The sequence below is a fragment of the Siphateles boraxobius genome, unplaced genomic scaffold (genome assembly GCF_051911475.1).
Source record: "Siphateles boraxobius isolate OS27281-9 unplaced genomic scaffold, OSU_SipBor_1 33, whole genome shotgun sequence".
NCBI classification, from domain to species: domain Eukaryota; kingdom Metazoa; phylum Chordata; class Actinopteri; order Cypriniformes; family Leuciscidae; genus Siphateles; species Siphateles boraxobius.
Window position 1 is genome coordinate 8,885,417 of NW_027508953.1, and position 23,375 is coordinate 8,908,791.

At 36.8% G+C, this 23,375-nt stretch overlaps 2 protein-coding genes across 3 annotated transcripts in view; one reads left to right on the plus strand and one right to left on the minus strand.

Annotated features, from left to right (window-relative positions):
- Positions 1-338: 338 nt before the first annotated feature.
- Positions 339-8,438, plus strand: slc52a3-2a (solute carrier family 52 member 3-2a). Its single transcript, XM_077195408.1, has 4 exons — positions 339-360; positions 4,446-5,507; positions 7,207-7,330; positions 7,433-8,438. The coding sequence occupies exons 2-4, from the start codon at positions 4,489-4,491 to the stop codon at positions 7,640-7,642; spliced, it is 1,353 nt and encodes a 450-aa protein (XP_077051523.1). The 5' UTR covers positions 339-360; positions 4,446-4,488; the 3' UTR covers positions 7,643-8,438.
- A 3,534-nt stretch (positions 8,439-11,972) lies between these two features.
- Positions 11,973-23,375, minus strand: part of nfatc1 (nuclear factor of activated T cells 1) — a 46,580-nt gene continuing 35,177 nt past the window's right edge. For both annotated transcript variants that reach the window (XM_077195403.1, XM_077195402.1), the window contains exons 9-10: positions 22,656-23,291; positions 11,973-13,575 (exon numbers count right to left, since the gene is read on the minus strand). In XM_077195403.1, coding sequence (XP_077051518.1) covers positions 13,520-13,575; positions 22,656-23,291 — 692 coding nt within the window. In that variant the 3' untranslated portion in view covers positions 11,973-13,519. The remainder of the gene's footprint in view (positions 13,576-22,655; positions 23,292-23,375) is intronic.

Genomic DNA, 23,375 nt, shown 5'->3' on the forward strand with positions numbered 1-23,375 from the left:
TGGTCATAGTTAAACTTTTACTGAAGCTGAGATTGGTCTGTCTATCAAAGGCAAATTGTGTTTTACATTTGCTGTCAGAAATCATGCAGCTCTCAGCAACTACGGATGATGCTAGAGTACACATACTGTTGAATTTTTATAAAATGTATGATTCAGGTTTTTCTGACTTTCATACGTCCATTTTAATACCGTATATCATCTACAAATTACACATTATCCCGTAATCCGTTTCCCTAATAAAACATCAACAGACAGGTGCCATGGTTGGCTAGAATGGGCACACCCACTCATGCAGAGCATATAAGACACATTTCTTTCCTTATACAGGACTTTGTGTCCATATGATCAGCCTCAGATCATGTGAGTACCAGTCAGATTTTACACGTTATGAACTTTTTTCTTCTCTATTTACTTTATTCATTGCTACATACTCATTTCTATTAATTTTACATTCACATAAGTTAATAACATTATTTATAATTAAATTAAAATGAACTCAAATGTTGCCGGCAATGTAGTTTATTATGAGTATATATGAGTATAATCAGTATAAAAGAATAACTGCTCTATATGCGGGATAATTAATGGACCATTGCTTACTATATGTATGTTACATCTGATATTTTACCTGATAAATATTTGTTGCTTATCGATAATAATCACAATCAAGTTTTGTATAGCTTAGTTGCACTGTGAATTGTATGGAACTTGTTTAATTGACTCTCTTATTTTGAAGTTCAGTTTTGTTTCCATTGTTCCTCTGATCTGTCTTCCTGTGTTTAGTTCCTGTTTCCTTTGTTTTTTATTGCCTGCCTTGTTAGTTTCTATAGTTGTTTACCATAGTAACGAATATCCTTCACCTGTCCCTGGGACCTTGTGTTCCCTGCATATTTGTACCCTTGTGTTTCAGTCGTGTTTTGTCAGTCGTTGTTCCTGTATGTGTGTGTTCTAAATTGTTGGGCTCCTGCTTTCTCTGTTTGGATTATGTTCCTGATTCCCTTGTGTGGATTATATTCTGTTCCAGGACTGGATTATCTGTGACTGTGTTTGTGCCTTTTTTAATAAACTGTGCTTGCTTTATGATTCTCGCATCTCCTCGAAACAAAGTAAACAGAATATGTCAATATTGAATGTCAAAACTATCCACACACACATCATCATGAATTTTGATAAATCAGTGACCAAATATTGTTCCGCTGTAACTAAACTTAGAGAAGAGCTTTCCAAAATGACAAATAAACTAAGTCACAATACAGTAACAGCAAAATAAGTAGCCTAGCACTGCATTTTCTGCATAATTTAATCATGTCTTGGAGCAGCTGGGATGTCCAGTTATCACCTTATCATCCACAGACTCCACAAAAGTGCTAAAGTTCAACAGAACATGGAATGAATGACGGGAAGTTTACTCTGCGGGTATTAAAATGCTTACTGTGTTCAATGCAATTTTGACTGGTAGAAACATTGCTTATTCATTCATTAGGATTATAACGTTTTCTCAAAAGTAATCTGGGCAACAAATGCAAGCACTGTTGACAAAAAGATGCAAAAATCTGCTTTAAAGAGGTTTGTGTATATAATCGTTGCATATATTTATATTTATATAAGGCTCAAGCAAGCCCCTGCCCCTTTTGTCTCAAAATGTATTGTGCCTCTCTCTGATAATTGTACATAATATTTATTATTAATAGTATAATAATTAACAATACACTTATACACTATTGCCACTTACAATAATAAATAAATAAATAAATAAATGATTATATATAAATTTTGTTTTTTGGCAGCAGCCACGAGTCTCACACTACAGGAGCACCAGGAACGTTAAGCTTATATGGAAAAGTTACATTTATCCTACCATGCTACTGTAAAAGTTGCGGCAGCATGCGGGTTATGCTTAACTAAAATAAAAGTATAACTCGATTTCTTACAATGTCATTCGTTTTTATCCAAGGCAAGTGTTATTAGCTAAATACTACATCTAGTGAAATGAAATCTTAAGTCCTTGTCCAACTCTAAATTATATATATTTATATATTTTATTTCATAGTAACTCTTTACAGTTAGGTTAATTTGTTTATTATTCATGTATTAACTAACATATAACCATGAGCACATGTGTTACATTTGTTAATATTAGTTAATAATAATACACCTGTTCATTGTTTTTTCATGTCACAGTCAGTGCATTAACTAATGTTAACAATTACAACTTTTGATTTTAATGTTTTAGGCTAAATGCTGAAATTAATATTAACTAAAATTAATAAATGCTGTAGATGTGCAGTTCATTATTAGTTCATGTTAACAAATTTAACTAATGAAACCTTATTGTAAAGTGATACTGATTTCAATTGCGCTCTTGAAAACATTTCTAACTTTAACTTTCAGGGAAAATGTTTTTAAACAAAGACTGAGGTGCCGCGTTTTGGCCGTTCATTTCCGTGACAATGGCATTTTGGGGCCCTGAAAATGCAAACTTTTGAAAATGGGTTTCAAAGTGCAAGATTTTGAAAACTGTGACGTATGCGCACGCGTATTACGCATGTACTATTGGCGTGTAGTGTTTCTTCACAACGTGACATCTCAACTACTGGGCTTGCTTTGAATATACAGCGTTTTTAGTCATTTTCGCAAATCCTTGTGAAAGGGGATTTTTTTTTAATGTTGTTGTCTGTTTGCGAAAACTTCTGTTTTTAGTACATCGTTGTCATGTAAATGTACCCTGAAAGAGTTATCGTAAGCTTAGTGATGGTTAAAGTCATGCAACCGTGGGGTTGTCACGCTTCGAAATTCATAAAAGTTGTTTTCTAAATTATATTTAGTAACATTATAATAATTTCCCTATTTGCGTTTGATGTGTTATGCATTCTAATTGTATCAACATATTTTCATAGAATGCCAAGGAAATAAAGGATAAAAAGAAAATAGAATCCCAAGGAAATAAAGGATAAAAAGAAAGAAAAAAACAAAACTCTTCTTTTTTTCTTTTTGCCCTTTTTGGTCCTTCCGCTCCTGAGGAGGTCTGTGCACGCCACTGGTTACATGGCTGACATGAAATTGAATGCTCAAATTTCCTTAATACATTCATATATTTTAAAGTTTCTATTCATCTGTACTGTATATTGTTTTAATGCTATTGCTATGACAGTTTTTACACCAGTGTGGCCCAATCCCACCTATGGTCCCTACAAACCCTCTGCTATAACTGCACTTTGATTTGTACTTTGATAGCCCTTCTGCAAATGCATCCTGACTTTGTTCTTAAAATACATTGGCATAGCATCAGTGTTAGTTATACAATGCTCCAGTCGCTACAGATGTTACTGAATAACTTCACTTTAGCAGATGATTCTTGTTCAAAGTGAAAGTGCACTCAATGAAGGGTCACCTGGAGTGCCCTTAGATTAAACGTTTTGCTTGAGGGCATAATCATGAACCTTTCTGACATTACACCTGAAAGAACTTAACTGCACCAAATTTGGAATTTAAAGATGAAGTGTGTAATTTCTACTCCACTAGTGGCACTAAGTGGAGTTGCAAAAATAATGGCTTTCATTATTGAATGAGATTCTGTTGGTTAAAGGAATCACCCAAAAAATGAAAATGCTGTCATTTATTCACCCTCTAGTTGTTCCAAACCTGTATGAACTTCTTTCTTCTGCTGAACACAAAAAGAATGTCAGTAACCAAATAGTTGTTGGGCCCCAATGACTTCCATAGTATTTTTCTTTTCCATACTATAGCCGCATTTCCACCGAATTTAGTCTGAATTTACCGGGTAAATTTACCCTGTCTATGTTTCACCCCAATCTAAAGTACCGTGACGATTAGGCAAATAGTCCGGTGATGTATGAACTGCGCGCTACTTTACAGTTCCCGCTGGATTTAAGCTTAATAAAGCATGAACCTTGTCTTCGGTCCATCGGTTGTATTTTTTAAAGTCCATTGTTTATTTGAGTAGCAAACAACTGTTACTGCAGGCACCGCTAAGGGTGGTGGTTAAAATAAAATACTTTGTGGAGTCAACCAATCAAAATGCGGCATGAACTCAACCAATCAGCATGTTCAGCAACAGAGTCCCACCCCTGAAAGATTACGGCAGGGAAGAGCAAGGACTTTTGAAAGGGGAAATATTTACCCGGAACTTCATTTAGACCCTGGTTCCTGCGGTGTAAACACATGGAGTACCACCTCAAAGTCCCTAGTTCCTGGGGAAAGTTCCTGCGGTGGAAACGCGGATTATGAAAGTCAATGGGGACCAACAACTATTTGAGAATCTTCTAAATATATATATTTTTGTGTTCAGCAGAAGAAATAAATTCATACAGGTTTGGAACAACTTGAGAGTGAGTAAATAATGAAGGAATTTTCATTTTTGGGTGAACTATACCATTAATAATGATTCTGTTGGTTACTAATTGTATCGTTTTTCTTTCCTGAAGGCATGTAGTTTATGAATTCTGAGGGATACTGATCTAAATCATCATGGCCATATCCATCCTCACCCATGTTTTGGCCAGTCTGTTTGGCATGGGTTCCTGGGTCACCATCTGTGGTGTGTGGGTGGAGCTTCCTTTAATCGTTCCACATGTACCTGAGGGCTGGAACCTTCCCTCCTACCTCTCTGTTATTGTCCAAATTGCCAATATCGGACCTCTGTTTGTCACATTAATGCACCGCTTCCGCCCAGGAAATCTTAACGAGACGGCGCTTATTTATTTTATTGTTGGTTTCGGGATACTTGCCAGCCTCTTCCTGGCTTTCTTCTGGAGTGAGACGGTAGTGGTGCGCGGTGTGGAGTGCAGCCTTCCTCTCCTGCTCCTCATCTTCTTCATCTCCATAGTGGACTGCACTTCTTCTGTGACGTTCCTTCCCTTCATGGCGCAGCTCAAGGCAGAGTATCTCATGACTTATTATATAGGGGAAGGCCTGAGCGGTCTTGTCCCAGCTTTAATGGCAATGGTTCAGGGTGTAGGTGTGATGGAATGTGTAAATGCATCTCAAATACTCAGATCCAATGAAACACATCTTAATGAGTCTGAAAGAGACGCTAACTACCTCGTGCCTCACTACCAACCAGCTAATTTTTCAGTTGAAGCCTACTTTTTCTTCCTGGCTGCTATGATGGTGGTTTGTTTAGTGGCGTTCTTACTTTTGAACTACCATCCATCTGTGGCTCGAGAGCACTCCAATAACACAACTGGAAATGGAGACCATACATCCCACAGGAAAAGCAAGAGATCTGAACAGAAGCCAATGATGCGTTCTCAAAAGGTTATTGAGAAGCGCAGGAGCGCGTTTGGGACCGGGACGTACACTTGGATACAAGTAGTGTACATCTACATTATCCTAGCATGGGTAAACGCTCTGACCAATACTGTCTTGCCGTCAGTGCAGTCGTACGCATGTTTACCATATGGAGACCAGGCCTATCACTGGTCAGCCACTATGGCGAATGTTGCCAATCCTATAGCTTGCTTCATCACCATGATTTACACTCAAAGGTGAGCTACATCTTGAAAAACAATGATTTCATTGGTTGTAATGTGATTTCTTTGTTCTTTTAAACAATATATGATTATATTATAGCTCTACAAGATTGTATCATGCTTTTTACAAGGCTACTTCCCAAACAAATATGTGCACATGAAATAATGATGAAAGTTTAAATCAGGTTTAAAATCAAGTTTTCAACATTGATATTAGAATGATTTCTGAAGGATCGTGTGAAACTAAAGACTGGAGTAAGCTTTGCCATCACAGGAATTGATTTTGAAATATACTAAAATTAAAACAAACTTGGATGTTGGCTTGAGAAAGGCTAAAGGTTTTAAATATAGACAGACAGACAGACAGACAGACAGATAGTTAATTTATTTGAATTTAGTTTTAATTTGATTCTAGCTCCGTGCTGATTCCAATTTAAAATGATCCTAAAATTTAGACTGAGATTACTATGAATTTATTCATGTTTTTAATTTGGATATTTCATTATTGTAGTATACTCATACTCAATTGTTTTTTCATTAGGGAACCGAAGTTGCACAAGGTCTAACGTCAGCCAATCACACTGTAAACCCGAATAAGTTGGCACAACTCAAAACAGTTAAGGCAATCAGTTGCTTCAATATTTAGGTTAAGAAATTCAAAGTTTAGGTAAGCAGAACAGGCAGATCTTTATTTTGTACTCCTACATTTTACTTTATATTAGAACACTAATCCATACAATTAACTTAAACTTTCATGTAACCTTAATGTGAAAATTTTTATTAACAAGCAAGTTCAATAAATGCTAACTTGCTAACATGTTAACAATAGCAGGGAACAACACGTGCTGTGTCAGTGCAGCAATATTAAGCTTTTATCGTATACTTGCTCTCAAACCAAGCCTAAACTCGTAACTCTCCTAAAACCAACATGAACAGAAATTCTTCTAAATTAGCATAACAAAACATTAATCACTACTAAATCTCCCACGTAAAATTAATCTTGCACACACAAAAAAACCCTTATATTACTCTTAATGTTAGCATTTACACTCCCTTTCGAGTGCCATGGGCAACGCATGCTGGGAAATAGAAATCCAAGCCTATAGTTTCACTTAAACTTAAGCTGGTCTAAATTAAAAGCATTCATTTCATTAAACTCAAAACAATGTTTAGTTTAAGTTCAGTTTACTTAAAATATATCAGTTCTGTGAACTTGAAAGAAAAAGTACAAAATACTCATTAAAGTTAATGTGACTGAACCAATTAGTTTAATTTAAGTTTGTCCTACTCAAGCCAATTAATTATTTTGAGCGTTAGGGTTTACAGTGAAGTTCCAATCTTTGTCAGAGGATGAAGAGTTAACAACTTTAAGTCGGCCAACACATGCTTACTCAAAAAGTGTAGTTTTCTTAGTCATGTTCATATACAACTTGCTAAATCAGTGATAGACGGAAATCAAAAGGTCCAGATGATGTGCCATTCTCCATTCATCCAAGGATTTCAGTTTGGCCTATTTGCAGTAACACCATATCTACCACTTAGATAGATAGATAGATAGATAGATAGATAGATAGATAGATAGATAGATAGATAGATAGATAGATAGATAGATAGATAGATAGATAGATAGATAGATAGATAGATAGATTTGAATTTGCACATTTTGGCTATATTAACACAATTAACTAACAACTCTTTGTTACATGCTGAACAGGTCTTTAGTGCTGATGGGAGTTCTCACTTCTATTGGCTCTCTAATTGGAGTTTTCATTATGAGCATGGCTGTGTTGAGTCCCTGTCCACTGCTAGTTAATGAGACCTCTGGAGCCGTCATTATTGTGAGTATTGGGGACCAATACTTGTTTATATCTTATATGAAGCATATTTGCTTGATCTATTATTGTTTCTTTTTGTATATTAAGTAATACTTTGTTTCACAGGTGTTGGCGTGGTTCTTTTTTATTTTCGTCCTATCCTACGTAAAGGTGATTGTTGCTGTCATTTTGCGAGATGAAGGCCACAGCGCTCTTGTGTGGTGTGGAGCTGTAGTGCAGTTAGGCTCAATGTTGGGGGCAGTGACTATGTTTCCTTTGGTCAATGTATTTGAATTTTTCACCTCAGGTGACCCATGTAACTCTAATTGTCAATGAGAAATGGGATCTGTAAATAATATTAATAATATTATACTTAATTGCTGAGCATATGTAAAATATTACTCTTTTCTTTTAGAATTTTAGTCAGAAAAGGAAATTGTTTAAAACTAATATCAAATATTTGAATTAAGGTAAAATAATCTTGCTTTCAATGCCAATTGTTTTCGCATGCTATTCAGATATGTTTATTACATTAAAATGTTTGTAAAGTTTTTTTTATGCTGACTTTTTTTTTTGCAATGTTTGTAAAGTGTTTTATGCTGACTTTTATTGTTAATATTTTTATTTGCTGGCTTGTCCATTTTTTTAACATCTTTAAAAAATGTTTTACATGGTTTCATGAATAGGAGAACTATTTTCAATGCCAGTTTTGCCAGAATCATCAAATGTCCACTAGGGGGCGGTAACAGTCTACAGTGAATAGTTCATTTAGATCAGTTCTTCTCACCCATGAGCAGAGGGTTACTAGGGGACATCAGTAAGCTATTTTCAGAAGCCCTTAAAATGATTAATTATTAATTTTTTATCTTTTAGCAGTAAAATCTCTCAGAATGTATAAGTGAAACATAACATGCATTGGATTTCTCACTATGGAGAAAAATCAGGAAGGTTTTTTAATTAGTCCCCTCAACAATTGTATAAAGTGATCTAAAAAAATTCTAATGAATTTCCCAATATAAATATTTACTTGAGTTGCCTTTAAAATACTATAGTTTAGTTAAGTTTAAGTTTTAATGTTTTAAGAATTGTGTCAAGAAATAAAATCCTGCAGAGAACTTCTGTATCAAAACAACAGGACTTATTTTGTTTTCTTTCCTTAAAAAAAACGGAACAACCTGTTAAGGCAGTAAACAATGTTCATGATTCTACATGTGTATTTAAATGTAGCCTATTGACAGACTTAGTTTAATAAAAATGCAAAACAAGCTCATCTTTTTGTCATAATTTCAACAGGAAAAAAGTGATATATTAGTCTCTTTTCAGTATTCAAAGTCATTGAATTGAGCTGATAGAAGCTTAATAATCTGCAGTGTTATGGATTTATTGTTTTGTGCGGCAATATCACAATTTAAAGTCTTTTAAAAAAACAAATTATTATGCTAAAATAAATAAGCACTGTTGGGGGGTAACGCATTAAAAGTAATACGAGTTACGTAATCATATTAGGCTACTTTTTTCAAGTAACTAGTCATTCTGTCACGACCACTATCGTCAAATACGATTGACAATTAGCATAGTTTGGATTGCGGTATGGTTCTGTTCTGGGCAAGAACTACCAGCGCATAGCCTAGCCTACATGTAGCCTGGATAAGAGCAGGAAGAGCACCAATAAACCCCCCTTAGGGTAAACAGAACAGAACCAACATGAATTTATTGAAAATATCATTAATGCCAATATTTTAATGTACAACATTTCACAGTGGAATCAGAATACCAAATCCTGACTGGACGAGGAGCTGAGGATAAAGGAGGGTAATTAGCTCCTGAGGAAGACGATGGCTGTATAGGCTAATAGCAAACTGAAAGAGCTTTTATATGAATACAGTATAGGCATCGTATTCCGGTATCAGCTGACTCTCGAGCTTGACTACGTGACCTGCCAGAACTAACTCTACCCCTGATAGTAATACTTTTAAATTCACAACACATTAAGCAACAGAAGTTTCCATATATTGACTGACACTTCTCCTGTCCCCATGTTGAGAGAATCAGGAGTAAGTGCAGAGTTGAGTGAACGGTGTAAAAATTATGCTTATTGTAGACTAAATTTGAGCATGCATTTACTCATCTCACTTCAGCATTTATAAAAATGAATAAAACAGTAAAATGAAAACACAATATGCAATAATTAAATAGTTAAAATGTATTTAATCTCACTTTATTAACGTCTTTGCTGACATTTGATGATCCAAATAAACAACACGAATAAGCAAAAGTGAATTTAGTTAAACATGACATTTGTGTTTTTATTTACTGCTGAAGTGAGAGGAACTTCTCCTGTGTTCTATTCTTCTTCAATCCAGAATGGCGCGCGAGACAAAGTTACTTTGAGCTGCACCTTCTACTGTACAGGTGTGAATTTGCATTTCCTTCAGCCTGATTGGTTTCACTTTTAGTGTGAAAGGGCCTTAACATTTGTCAAAAATATAACTTTTAACATGGCTCTTTAGTTTATCAAAGTTTGTTTCTCTACAGGTTTATTAGCGAGTAAATATAAACTGTATATTTATACACAAATAAACCGTGTCAACTTAATAGAAAGTAAGAAAAGAAAAGATTTTCCTCACAATATTATACATATATTTATAGCATTTTTTTTACTGTATACATTTATAAATGATTAAGTAAGAGGTCCCTCGAAAGATAGGCCTACTCATATTTAGGAGTCTGTGGCATCAAAACGTTTGAATACCTAATACACTAGACAGATGACAGTCTGGGAGGAACAGCCTCCATCTTGCTTTGATCCATTATCTTCTCGAGGGAGAGAGAAGATAATGGGAGGATGACAGTTATATATTGGGATGTGAAGCTCACATCTGTTAGTTTTAAGACTCCAAGTTGTTCGCTCATCAGTACAGTTTTCACACAACGATAACTGAGACTGTTAGTAAAGGCCACTCTTCTTCTTGGCTCTCTAACAATCCTCACACAGTCCGCCTACTAATAGAGTGGCTATTTGTAGGCACTGACTTTGATGACACACCCCACCCTGACTGTGCGTTGTCACCATGGCTATGTGTGACCGGGGATTCAAACCATTGGGAAATATTCCTGTCTGCCTAGCAGGTGTCACAGGGTGCTTGGCTTAAAGCCTGGATGCAACAGCTGCTTCTACTTTGACCCATTAGTTACTCTGGAAGTTCAGCTCTCCTGCGCACATGGGGAAGAGATCTTGCGCATTTTTCACGATTCCTTTTCTGACGACGCGGCCGCATTTTTAATGAGCCGTTGTGACTAGGGTTGAAACTAGATCTGTGGAACGGAACATTGGGTCAGTGTTTTATACTCTTTAAAAGTTTGGACAAAAGACGTTTTCAAATAAATCATCTCCGTTTTTCATTCTCTATGACCAGTAAGAAACATCTTGAAGTCTTTTGTCATTTCATGACAATATCAATTACTAGCAGTCTCCTGTCATAACAGAGGCTTTTCACACGTTTTACTCGAGTGAATATTTCTCTTAGCGGGTCAGTTACTTCATCCATCCCTGTTTTCTGTAAATGTGCAGAAATCATTAGCTGCTATAGGTATTAATAACAGTGCAGTAGCCTAAATGGTAAAACTTTTTATGCTATGTTTAGGATTATAATAATTAATTGAATAATATATAACAATAAAAAAAAGAGTTTGGGCCTACAGCTAAAATAGCGGATGCTAGGCTACTGGAAGCCTCGCATATTAAAGTTGCAAAGCTGGGTATGTGTTATATGCATGGTAAGTGTTATTTAAAAAAAATGGTAATCAGAAATTTGAAGGCACATTCAAAACATTCTTTTGTGACAAAATGCCCCGATAGTGGCCAACATATGGGGAAAGTTGTCATTAAATAATGATTTAGCTTTTCAGCTAAATTTAAACAGTAGGCCTATAATATGACGAGATATTTGAAATAGAAATACAATTCATGAAACACCAAAAAGAATGTCAAAGGTAATCAAAATATCAAACCAATGTTTTGTCCAAAAAAAATTGGAAGTAATAAATTGTATATATTCAGAACATTAAAAACATGTGACAACCCGATATTCATGAAATATTAAGGACACCTTGCAGTTAAAATCTCAGTTCATTACAGTTGACTCCTCCTATCGAATGCATTTCAGTGTTGTTTTTTGTTCACTTGTTACCCAACAGCTATAGAAAATGATAATAATAAAAACAAATCAGTCACACTTTAGATTAGGGTCCAATTCTCACTATTAACTACAACTTTAGCCTTAATAAACTCATAATTACTGCTTATTAATAGTTAAGTAGTGGTTAAGTTTAGGTATTGGGTATAGGATTAAGGGATGTAGAATATGGTCATGCAGAATAAGGCATTAATATGTGCTTTAAATGTACTAATAAACAGCCAATACCCTAGTAATATGCATGCTAATAAGCAACTAGTTTAAATTGAGAATTGGACCCTGAACTAAAGTCTTACCAAAATATTGAAACTTAGGTTTGAGGAGTAATTGACAAAGAAATATTGTATTTTAACAGGCTTTTGAATCAGTTTATATACAAATCTTATGGTTACTGAGACAGACATTGTGACAACTGGTACTTTCTGTATATTTGTATGCATATTTTTACACCATTCAACTATACACAACTCTAAAAGAGCCAACAAAGCATGAATTTATTGTGCATATTTTGGTACTGAAATGTAAATGCTCCGTAGAAATGTAACAAGCATGGGTAATTGAATACATATACTTGCAAGAAAAACTCTGTTGTTGTCATTGATACCTTGCGGAAGAATATATCATGTTAGGTCTGATTGTCAAGAAAGAACAACAACAACAACAAAACAATATGTGGTATTTCTGAGATCCCAGTACAGAAAAATACAAATTAAAGTGCATACATTACCTAACAACCTACAGACAGGATACAATGTACAGGAAGTAAAACCCCCTGTACGAAAATCTCATTATATGCTGAGACACATGCATTACGTTTATAATTAGAGAGGACAAATACATATATAAAAGTATTCCTGCTTAATAAACACTTTAAGGCACAGTGCAGTAAACCATCAGGTCATAGAGGCAGTTATAGTGAAACATATATTCTGCTGTTTTAAAGGCAGTTCAAGAGAGCGTAGCCTAACCGGAAACCATTATCCTGCCTTGAAAAATTGCTAGTATAATATTGGATGGTTGACAAATGCCAGTCCAGTCATTCTTGTCACAAACTTTGCTACCATCGTGACCGTAGAGGGGACAGAATTACTATATTCCCTTATGGCTTGCATGTGATTAATTCCAGCTCACTCCAAATAAATAATTCTATTCTATTCATAAAAATTCCAGTCAACAAGTACATATCATACCTGATATTAAAAAGCTATAAACATTGGAATGGCTATTCAGAGATAAGCACAGACATCTGCTGTCAAATGATGAACAAAACCACAATTTGGCGTAAGCTTAAGGCAAATCAACAAGGCCGCTCGGGCTTACAAATAGGTCAAGGCTTCAAAATGATATTCGACCAAACGTCTCCTTAAAGGCAGTCGTCAATGTTTTCTTCTTCACGAGGAACAGATACTTCATTTAACCATACGTATTTGTGCCACTGGATGATGAAATGTAACAAAAACTGACAAAGTGGGTTTTCAGAAGTGCACAGCTGCATTCACATACGCATGCATCCAAAACAAAAACAAAAAAAGTTTAGGTTATAATTTACAATTGTGCATGCGTCAACTGTACGCCTGGCTTTTGGCCTGCAAAATTACTCTGATTTGTGAATGCACATGGTCGTGGATGGAGAAAGATGTCAAACTGCACTTACGGTAATAATTTAAAAAGCTACATCGTGTACAAGAGAGTAAATAGGAAAGCAAAAGGAGAGACAACTTGGTCCACAACAGCACACGGCTCCGTCTCAGCAGGATGTGCTGATAAATTCTGAAGTGAAGTGCACTTGTTTTTTTGTTTTTTTCAGGCTGGTTTCCAGGTCCCCCGTGGAAATAAAACAAGCAAGGTTCGGTTAGTTCTGGCGGCCTCGCATCAAGTGGAACTCCGAGTGCACAAGGTTTGTTTGTTGAATCGGTGTTATCAGAGTCAGGACTTGCAGATTCAGATCTTCTGTATGAAATTTGGTATGCTGAAGAGTTCATGATCGCCGTGGTCTTCTCAGAGGGACCCTCGGCTGCTATGCATGGCTGTGCACGGAGATGCTGGAGAGATCGTTCCTGATGATTTCATTTACTGTGAATGCAATTGGAAATCATGTTACTTTTAGGCTACACCCAAAACAAATAATTGTATGAGCACAGGAAAATATTGCTAAATGCAACTTCTACTGTTCGTTCTTAAAATGTTTTTTTTCATGCCCTGGTTGCAGATGTATGTCACAGACATCTATTATATGTGGACGATTTATAAAGATGATGTATTGTTCGTCTGTAACAGAGCACTAAAATTATCCTTTGTTTCCCTGTCTGGGGTCGGTAAGATTTTTAAATGTTTTTGAAAGAAATGCTCACCAAGGCTGCATTTATTTGATCAAATATATAGTAACAGTAATATTGTGAAATATTATTCCGATTTAAAATAACTGTTTGCTATTTTAATATATTTAAAAATGTAATTTATTCTTGTGATGACAAAGAGAAACAGAGTTTTCAGCAACTTCCAGTTTTCGGTGACACATAATCCTTCAGAAATTATTTTAATATGCTAATTTCATATTATTATCAATGTTGAAAACTTAATATTTTGGTGGAAACGGTGATACAATTTTTTTTTTCAGGATTCTTTGATAAATATAAAGTTCAAAACAACAGAAAGATCTTTTGTAACATAATTGAAGTGCTTACGGTTACTTTTGATCAATTTAACGTGTCCCTTTTTAATCAAAGTATTAATTTCTTTAAAAAAAACGTAATGACCCCAAACTTCTGAACGCCAGTTTATGTACACTCATCAGGTGGTTGATATGACTAAAATAAATTCAAAAGTATGTTGATCAGCAAATCATTTTGCTTCTGTGATGTGACTCATTTTCAACTGGAAAAAAAATGTAAACATGAAACATGTACTAAGGAAGTAAATAATATACATTTTTATTGACTTCCAATTGAATTGTAAGATCATTTTACATTCTTTTGCAAATCCTAATAGACCTGATTATAAACAAAATGTCAGTTTGATCGATTTTAATTCGGTCCGGGCAACATAGTAAAGTAAATAATTTAACAGGTCAAATAAGAGTTTAATTATAATCTCTACATAAACAGCATCTGGGACCCCAAACACAACAGCAGCCAATATAAATAACATGAATAAAGTATATCAAATCTCTTTGAGTGGCTTCCCTGAGACTGAAAGGAAGAAAGATCAGAAGATATCATGCCCTCTTACGGAGGATCCTGCAACTCCAGCCGTCTGCTATCTTCCTGCCCTCTATCTGTCATTGCATTTTCCCACACGCTAGGACCCTGGCTCCTTCTGTCAGCTGTATTCTTTGGCCCGAGCATGGGAAGTGACTTAGCGTGGCTTCAGGCTACACAAACAGCCTGGCACTCACTCGCTGTGTGATAGCAGGGGAAACCGGATGAGGCTGCCTCTTAGAGTTAGCATGTTAGCATATTAGCGGTAGACATAATATCTTACTCTCAGGCCCATAGGGAGCATTGTATGACCAACACGCAGCACATTACCCTTCCCTAAATGTCTGTATTTCAGTTTTCAAGCCTTCACTGGTTTTATTGCAAAACATTTGAGCCTTTTAGCTCTGAGAAAAGCGATTCGCTTTCACGTTTTTTTTGCAAACGGCTCTTAAACCTCTAAGGGCCATAGATAGCAACTCTATCGGTTGCTCTATCTGTTTCAAAACAGCACATTCCTCTTCCCTTACGATCACCGCAGACTGCTTTAGTTGGCCTTTGAATTCTTTAGCACAGACGCACGCACCTGCAGGAAGCATTTGATAACTATTAGACAAGCTGTGTGTGCTTCCTCATTTGTGGTGAGGAATATCATCACAGCAGAATTCTGCATCTTTCTAACGGCATAAAACGGTTTAAAGTCATAGTTATACATCCTTAACCTTTTCTGTGTCAAATAATATATATATATATATATATATATATATATATATATATATATATATATATATATATATATATAATAGAAGTCATAAGCAAAAGGACAAAAATGCATGTTCAAACATGAAATTTACGCCTCCTTTGCTGTTCCTAAATGGAATTATTTATAACATTAGCATTATCGTCAATCAGCATCATGCATTCAAGATAATGGGATTTTACATACATTTACAAAAATTGTGTCGTGTAAAATATTTTTAAAATGTATTTGTAAAAAGTCTCTTATGCTCAACAAGGCTGCATAAAAACAGTAATATCGTGAAATATTATTACAATTTTATATAACAGTCTATTTTAATAAAAATTAAATTTTCAGCATCCTTCCTCCAGTCTTCAGAGTCACATGATCCTTCAGAAGTCACTCTGACATGGTGATTTGCTGCACAATAAACATTTCCTATTATTATTAATGTTGAAAACAGCTGTGCTGCTAAATATTGTTCGGAAACCGTGATACAATTTTTTCAGGATACTTTGATAAACAGAGAGTTCAAAGGCATTTATTTGAAATAGAAACATAAATGCCTTTACGGTCATATTTGAACAGTAATGTATAAGTCACATCCTTAAATGACCCTTAAAAATCATGTAAGCCTTAAAATCCCAACAATCTAAAGGCTGTGACAGAGAGAGAGATTGAGAAGAGACATGTGGCTGAAGGCGGTGTATTTCCTTCCCTCAAGTGTCTCTCTCGGCCAAGACCAGGAAGCCTGCTGAGGAATTCCCTGCAAATGAACCATGGTCTTCATGCTCCCACTGCAAAACTGCCTAAGGGACTCAGAAGAGTCCGGAATGCTGACGTTCCCTCTAAACAATGAAGCCGAATCTGTCTTTCATCTCCTCATGATGGGAGGCGCACCCAGCCTACCTGACCCCGGCCTGACACGGCCTCTTCCCAGTCTCCTGGTTTCTCTTTTTCACCAAACTGACACAGGATCTTTCTTGAAAGACTAAAAGGACTACGCCTCGGGAAACCGTCAGCTGACAAAACACCAAAATCTACACTTAAATTTACCCCTGATATTCAAAATATCACAACTCTAACCACTAACATGCACTAACACTAACTTCTGAAATGTACCGAAGCGCCAGTAAAGCTGGAGAAATATTTTTCCCAGCCTTATAAATATTAAAATCCCTTAAGATTTCATATTCCTTTGGGCATAAGCCCATATGATATGCTACTGCCAGTAGCGTTCTGATTGAGTAGCACTAATATGTGAACAGGAAATGAATCAATGAGATGGTTGAATTATGGGGAGAAAATCACACATGGACATGCCACACAAACACCACTCCATACTGAAACAATTAGGGACCTTTGACAGTTGGGAGTAAATTACGCCAATACATCTTCGTGAAAAATTTGGCGAGCACTGACAACTGCCATGGGAGTTTGGACATTAAAACGCAGGTCTCTTGAATCACTAGGATCCCAACTGTCAAAACAGAAGAGGTTGGGAAGAAATATCTGCAGGACTGCACACGTGCAATAAAGTTTTATGGTGAGCGGGACACTAAAGAAAACATCTTTTCGATGTGAAAGACTACTGAATGAGTTGAAGGGACAGACACAAGTTTTAAGGGTAAAAATGGGTAAAATGTCCAAACCAGAGAGCTACAAGCAAATATTTGGGTTTAGTTTCTCAAATTAGAAACTAAAGTGTACTCAAATAGAAAATAGTTATTTGAAATTGTAATAATATTTCACATTATTGCTGTATTTTTAATCCAATAAATGCAGCCGTGGTGAGCATAAGAGACTTCTTTCAAAAACATATAAATAAAAAAAACCCGTACCGACTTTTGAATGATATTATATTTAAACCGGTCTTATATTTATAACGGTCTATATATATCAAGTATAAGTAAATCAATGGAACGTCAGTGGTTCTTCTCTGGTAATATTACTGGTGGTACAAACGTGTGAGTTCTAATAGCCATGACCTATTGTGTCTTGGTATAAAAATCTTTTCTACGATGACGAAGCGTCTACTAACACTTTTCAACATTCGCCACGTGTTCAAATTGCACCAGATTCAATGCGAGCAGCATATCTTTCACTGTTTACAGCTCCCTCAGGGTTTCACCTTACATTGACCTGATCGTCCAAATCCATTTGAACCGTGTGCCTCCTTGGCGTGAATAACAGGACACACAGATTTCTTGTTAACTCATTCTTGGGAGAGCATACCAAAAAAGAGAGTACAAAAGAGAAACGTGAACATATCCAAAGATATCAAGATATTTATGCTGAGCGGAGAGACTCAAGGGACGCTCTTATTTCGAGCCAAGATGACAAATTACATTTGAAGAGGTTTCATCTTGTTCGGAGTGCTCATGGTAAATAAAGAGAGTCTCAGTAGGTGTTGACACATGCACTTACATTTAGACCTAAGGAAACTTTGATTGTTTTCAAGTCTCTGTTGGTCAACAATTTTGGTTTGGGGTTTTGGCTAAGGATAGCAGCTAGTGACTCATGTACTGCGATGCTGCTTTTGTACACTGTTGGCTTGAAAAGAAAACTGTTGGCAGTTGCCATAGGATACATCTCAATTTGCTGCCACATTTCGAATGGGGAGTCTAATGAAAGGACTTCAACAAGTGATAAGTGACTGGATACACTATAATAAAGCTGCAATATGAGATGCTACTTAGGGCTTCATACCAATCTAACAAGTGTTTTTGATTTCAGCCTGGTGCTGTTTGAGTTGGCAAAGAATAGCCGAGACTTACCCTTCATAACCCGATAAGCTTAGCATGACTCAAGAGGTATTTCAGCACGTGATAAACAATTCGGAGTGAAGATGATGCATAAACAGAGTTTATTGAGTGCGACAGAGACGGAGTTCATGAATCGATGCATTAGCCAGCCAGGTTTTTATTAGCCCTCAGCATGGAAAAAGAAATCTGGGCGTTAGACGCCATTTCTAGTTCAATAACAGGCTAAAACAGTAGAGGGTTTTTAAATCAATAGCCCAAAAACAGTAGGTGCTAGCAATACCAAGATCGTGGGTACGATTCGCAGGGAATGCATGAAGCAGGGTTATTATCGTTAAAACGTAGAAATATTAAAAAAAGGTTTTTTTTGTTGTGGTTGAAATAAAGCTGAAAAAAATAATTAAAACAAAACATAAATAATAGATGAAAAGCTATATGAAAATTAGCACTAAAATTACTAACCGGAAATTAAGTAAAATAAAAATAAATTCAAACTAAATAGTAACTTACAATTATAGTTGTTAACAAAATAGTTAATAGAAAACTGAAAATATAAAAATAAAAGGTAATTCAAAATATTATTAAAAACTATAATAATACCTGAACAATACTAAAATAGCACTAGCATGAACTGATATTTAAAACAAAACAATTCAGATCAGATCCGACCCAGAGTCCATTCCACGCTCCATAACATTTACTGGTTCTGACAAAAAGCTCAGGATTCTTCCTTATTACAGCCAATGACCATTTTAGCAACCACAGATACATTTTATGTATCTTTCTGACTAAATTAAGAAATTGAGGCCTTACAGTAGCTTATAAACAAATAAATAAATATTCCTTATATTTTTGTTTTATTTTGACAAATGTACCTCTTGAACTCTGATATAAAGGTCTTGTATCTCTGGGATTGCTGTTGTGACTCTGACTGGGAAGTGAATATGTGGATGTGAGGTAATCCAAGAACCTGCTTCCTGCTGGACCAGGATAAGCAGCAGCTGGATCCGTGTGATAGAGCCCAGAGACCTGGCCTGCTCTCTACCTTCAGGAAACAATGGGGGAACAAGGAACTACCAAACAATTATCCCACCAGCACTGTTAGCCTCATTAAGGGCTTACAAGCGGCAAAACTCCCAGTAGTCCTAACTGTTTTAATCAGCAGAAGACAAGAAAAACAGACCTCAGGTCAGGGATCACAATCACACTGGGATTTGTCATCTACGCAATGACCAGCCTCATAATTGACTCACAAGGGTATATCTTCCTCAAAAACTATGTTAGCCTAACCAAGTATGACCACAAGATGTATTTGGCCTTTGCTACAATGTTAGCAAAATTATGATACCATTAGTCATCGACTTGAGGGTGTCTACCAATGTCAAGCCAATCTCTTCTATTCAAACTCTTACGTAAGCACCCAACAAATTACATTATTTAAAGTGATAGTTTGGCCCAAAATTTAAATTCTGACATCCTTTACTTTTGTGGAAATAATTCTCAGGTTCTCTCAGGTGACGGGTCAATACATTGAGCCAGTGTTGTTTCAGAGCAAAAATAGTGGAAACATTATTTAAAATATTTCATTTTGTACTCCACAAAAGAAATAAAGTCATACAGGTTTGGAACAACACTATCGACTATTACTAGCACGGGTCAAGACACCCTTAATAACTCATTAACAGGACTAAAGTTTAAAATGCTTGTCACTTTATGGGCAACATTTCTATTATTTATACTCACAAATGAACAGTGTATTAGGTGAAAAATTGTGTGTTTTTTTTAATTTGCCATCTTGCATAAATCTGTTTCACAAGTCCTCACTGTACTTGCTCAACGATCTGAATTTTCAAACTGCTCACCACTCCTGAATACATTTCTTAACAGCCCCACAGGCTCAATTGGAAAGTTTGTTGTGGTTTCTTATGGGGAACCCAGCTCGTGGGTCACGTGGTATGGAGCGGTTCCCATAGTGACCCCCTCCTTTACAGCAGGATCTACTGCTTTGGCTCGGCCCGAGCTGGATCGCTCTTCCTGGCAGCGCTCAAGCCACAGGCTTGCGTCGGCAGTGGCCAAGTCAGTGTGCTTTATTGCAATGAGGCCCCTCAAAGCTTACGGCTGGTGAAGGCCAGGAGCCAGGCTCGCAGCCAGCTTTTGTAAGAGTTTCCATGAGTAAAAGGGTTTGTAACCCCTCCTCAAAGAAGCAAAGGAAAACAACAGAAGGACCGTATCAGAGGAAAGAGTGAACAGTAAATGAAGACTGAAGTATTGGATAAGTGGTTGGTTGTGAAGTTTGAAAGTACCTTCATCACACCGACAGCTTATTCAAATATATAATAAGAAGTAAGAACATCTTCAATGATAATAAGACAACTAAAGCCTCAGAAAACCTCAATACTAGACATGTTGACAGCAGTGCATGACGGATGACGGTTTTGTGCTGGTAGAAAAGTGCCTCTGTTTCAAATCAAATTAATGAGAGTGGTTGACAAGCTCCCTGAATGCCACACCTGACAGAGTCCATTAAAGCTGCAATCTAGAAGAAATGCAATCCGAACTTATGACACAGGGAGCCGTGTTAGTGCTTGCTAAAACGTGTTATATTTTGCCAGGGGAGAAATGACAGGTAATAATTTTGACAAGCAAACCCATAAAAAATCCCGCTCGCACTCCATGCATAACTACTTGTCCATGTTTCTGCTTAGTTTAAGCAGTATGGACTATATTTCAACTGCCTGAATGTATGAAGACTTAAGCCTCGCCTGGAACCTAAGGAAACCACTATCCATAATCTGCTATCTGACATCTTAACTCCAAAGAAGGATCTTCGATCGCTAGCATGATGTTTGTTGTCTGCAGAATGATGTAAGACCATTTCTTTCACTAAATTAGCATATAGGAGTTGTACGTATGCAATAGTGTTCTTAGGGCAGCAGGAAGGAAGCCCTATGAAGACTTTGGAAAACACAAGGTTTGAGAAATACTGATGGCCTGTCATATGCTCTATGGTGTTGAAAACTGAGGGGTTATGTCCAGACTATTTGTATATCAGCATGATAAAAACTAAATGACAGTGCTGAAAAGTGGCCTCTTGCTGGGCTTGAAGCACCACTTGATGTTTCAGCAGATCTTTTCAGAACCACTAAGGTTTGGGTCTCTGCAAATACACTAGAGAGCCATTAGTCTCAATGTCTGTACACCCACGGACTGGACAGAGACCGCCTGATGCATATTACACACAAAACTGGACAGAACTTTCTCAATCTGGCAAGCTCTAATCTGATTGGCTGACTACACACAACTTTCTGGAGTCATGGCACAAAGGGTTCTTTAATCAGCCGGCCTGGAAAAAAAGTTGTGTTTATAAGTATGAAATATTCAGTGGATTTGCCAAAGTTTGCCAGGATAAATAAAAGTAAAGGGTGCTACATGTGTATCATGTTGAACTTACTGGTGCGGTGTTGGATAAGGGATATTCAATTTAATAATAAAAAAAAAATAGTAGTCCAAGGCACTCAAAGTGGGATTTAAATGAAATAAGTCTTTGTTAGATCATGGCAATACAGATACAAATTCAGATAAAATAATATAGAGCGAGATAAAAATAAAGATCTCCATTTACATGGCATAATTACATTTTAAATTATGAAATCAAAAATAATTATTTTAAATTGTAATAATATTTCACAATATTACTGTTTTTACTGTATTTCTGATCAAATAAAGTATATGCAGCTTTGGTGTGCATAAAGCCTTACTGACCCCCAACTTTCGAAAGTTAGTGTATTCCTTTTCTATATTTGTTTGATGCTTTGTTTGAGTTTTGTCTGTGGAAAAAAAAACATTACTTTTACAAACAAAAATTTTATACACTTTCTATACACATTTTTCACCAATTTTTGTACAACTGTTCTCGGGTGCTGTTGTTTTATTTATTTTTTCCATTGTGGCCTATTATTGTTGAACTGCGATCTGTTGCATTATATGTCATTCAGATCATTCAGTCCCTTTCTGTCTGAATCGGCGGTTCTGGGCCAGAATAAGCTGTGATGTAGATCAGACCTTTTGCCATTTAGTCAAAGGTCTGGCTATGACTAGAAAACCATTATCTATTAGCTTTTAGGATTTAATAGACAGATCTAACATTAAAATTCTTCCATCTGTTGAATGTTTCTTCCACAGATGCTTAAAATTTAACACAAAAAAGTTGAAGGGAAAGCAATGAAGTCATTCATTAACTTTCCAGTTAATTTAACTTGCTTTCTCGATACATATTAAACATCATGGAACTGTCGTTGTGGCAGCACTGTTAGCGCTGGATCTTAACAGTCTTAATTTTGTGAGGGAGCACTCAGGCAAAAAATATCAAGCAATTAGAAACATCTGTTGGGCATTACATCACCAGACTACGATGCACACGGTCACTAAATTTCGCTTGAATATTGCGCTGTCACTTACCATCATCTAGGTACATTTGATCCAGTTCCTGTGGTTCCTGCTTGATGCTGACAGCCAGCATTGCGGGGGCGTCTTCCTCCACCTGTAGGAGGGGGGAGGACCCGCTCCTCACTGGTCCTTTGGTTATGTGAGCCGCTAACGCAGAGGCCTCACTAGTGGCCTGTGATTGGGTCAGACTGAGGCTGGGAGTGAAGGGGAGTTCTGGTGCGGAGATTGGGGTGGAAGGATGGGACCCTGGAGAGGATGCAGCGCTTCCTGTTGGGTAGAGCATGGACTGAGGATAGCGTCCGGGTGTGGGCTGGATGGTGGAGACGTGTGGGACCGTAGGAGACTGGGAGCCCAAGTTCAATCCCACTGATAAGCACTTAGTGGAGATGTGAGGCGGGGAAAGATCCTGCAGTTTTGGGCTGGTGCTGGGGGAGGACGAGCAGGACAGGGAGGTGGGCTTTGCAAGTCTCTGAGGGCTCGACGCGAATGAGCCCGTTACACAGGGCCTTAGTTCTGAGGGTATCATGGGGGTCATCGCCGGGGGGCTGTAGTAGGGCTTCGGATGCAGTGCCAACCCAACAGGATGAAGCGGCGCACATACCTGGGGGAGGTCGTAGTCGTCACGCGGCTCTGTTTTTATGGTTGGAACTGGGGAGGCGAAGGCGAAAAGAGAGCAAAGAGAGAGATCAGATGAAGAAAACGGGGGAAAAGGAGAAAAACTAATAAAACACG

Bases quoted from the DNA above. Each gene is read 5' to 3' on its own strand.
- slc52a3-2a (XM_077195408.1), top strand. From the start codon at position 4,489: ATGGCCATATCCATCCTCACCCATGTTTTGGCCAGTCTGTTTGGCATG. The intron at 5,508-7,206 runs GTGAGCTACATC...CATGCTGAACAG, and splicing joins ACCATGATTTACACTCAAAG to GTCTTTAGTGCTGATGGGAG. The intron at 7,331-7,432 runs GTGAGTATTGGG...TTTGTTTCACAG, and splicing joins CCTCTGGAGCCGTCATTATT to GTGTTGGCGTGGTTCTTTTT.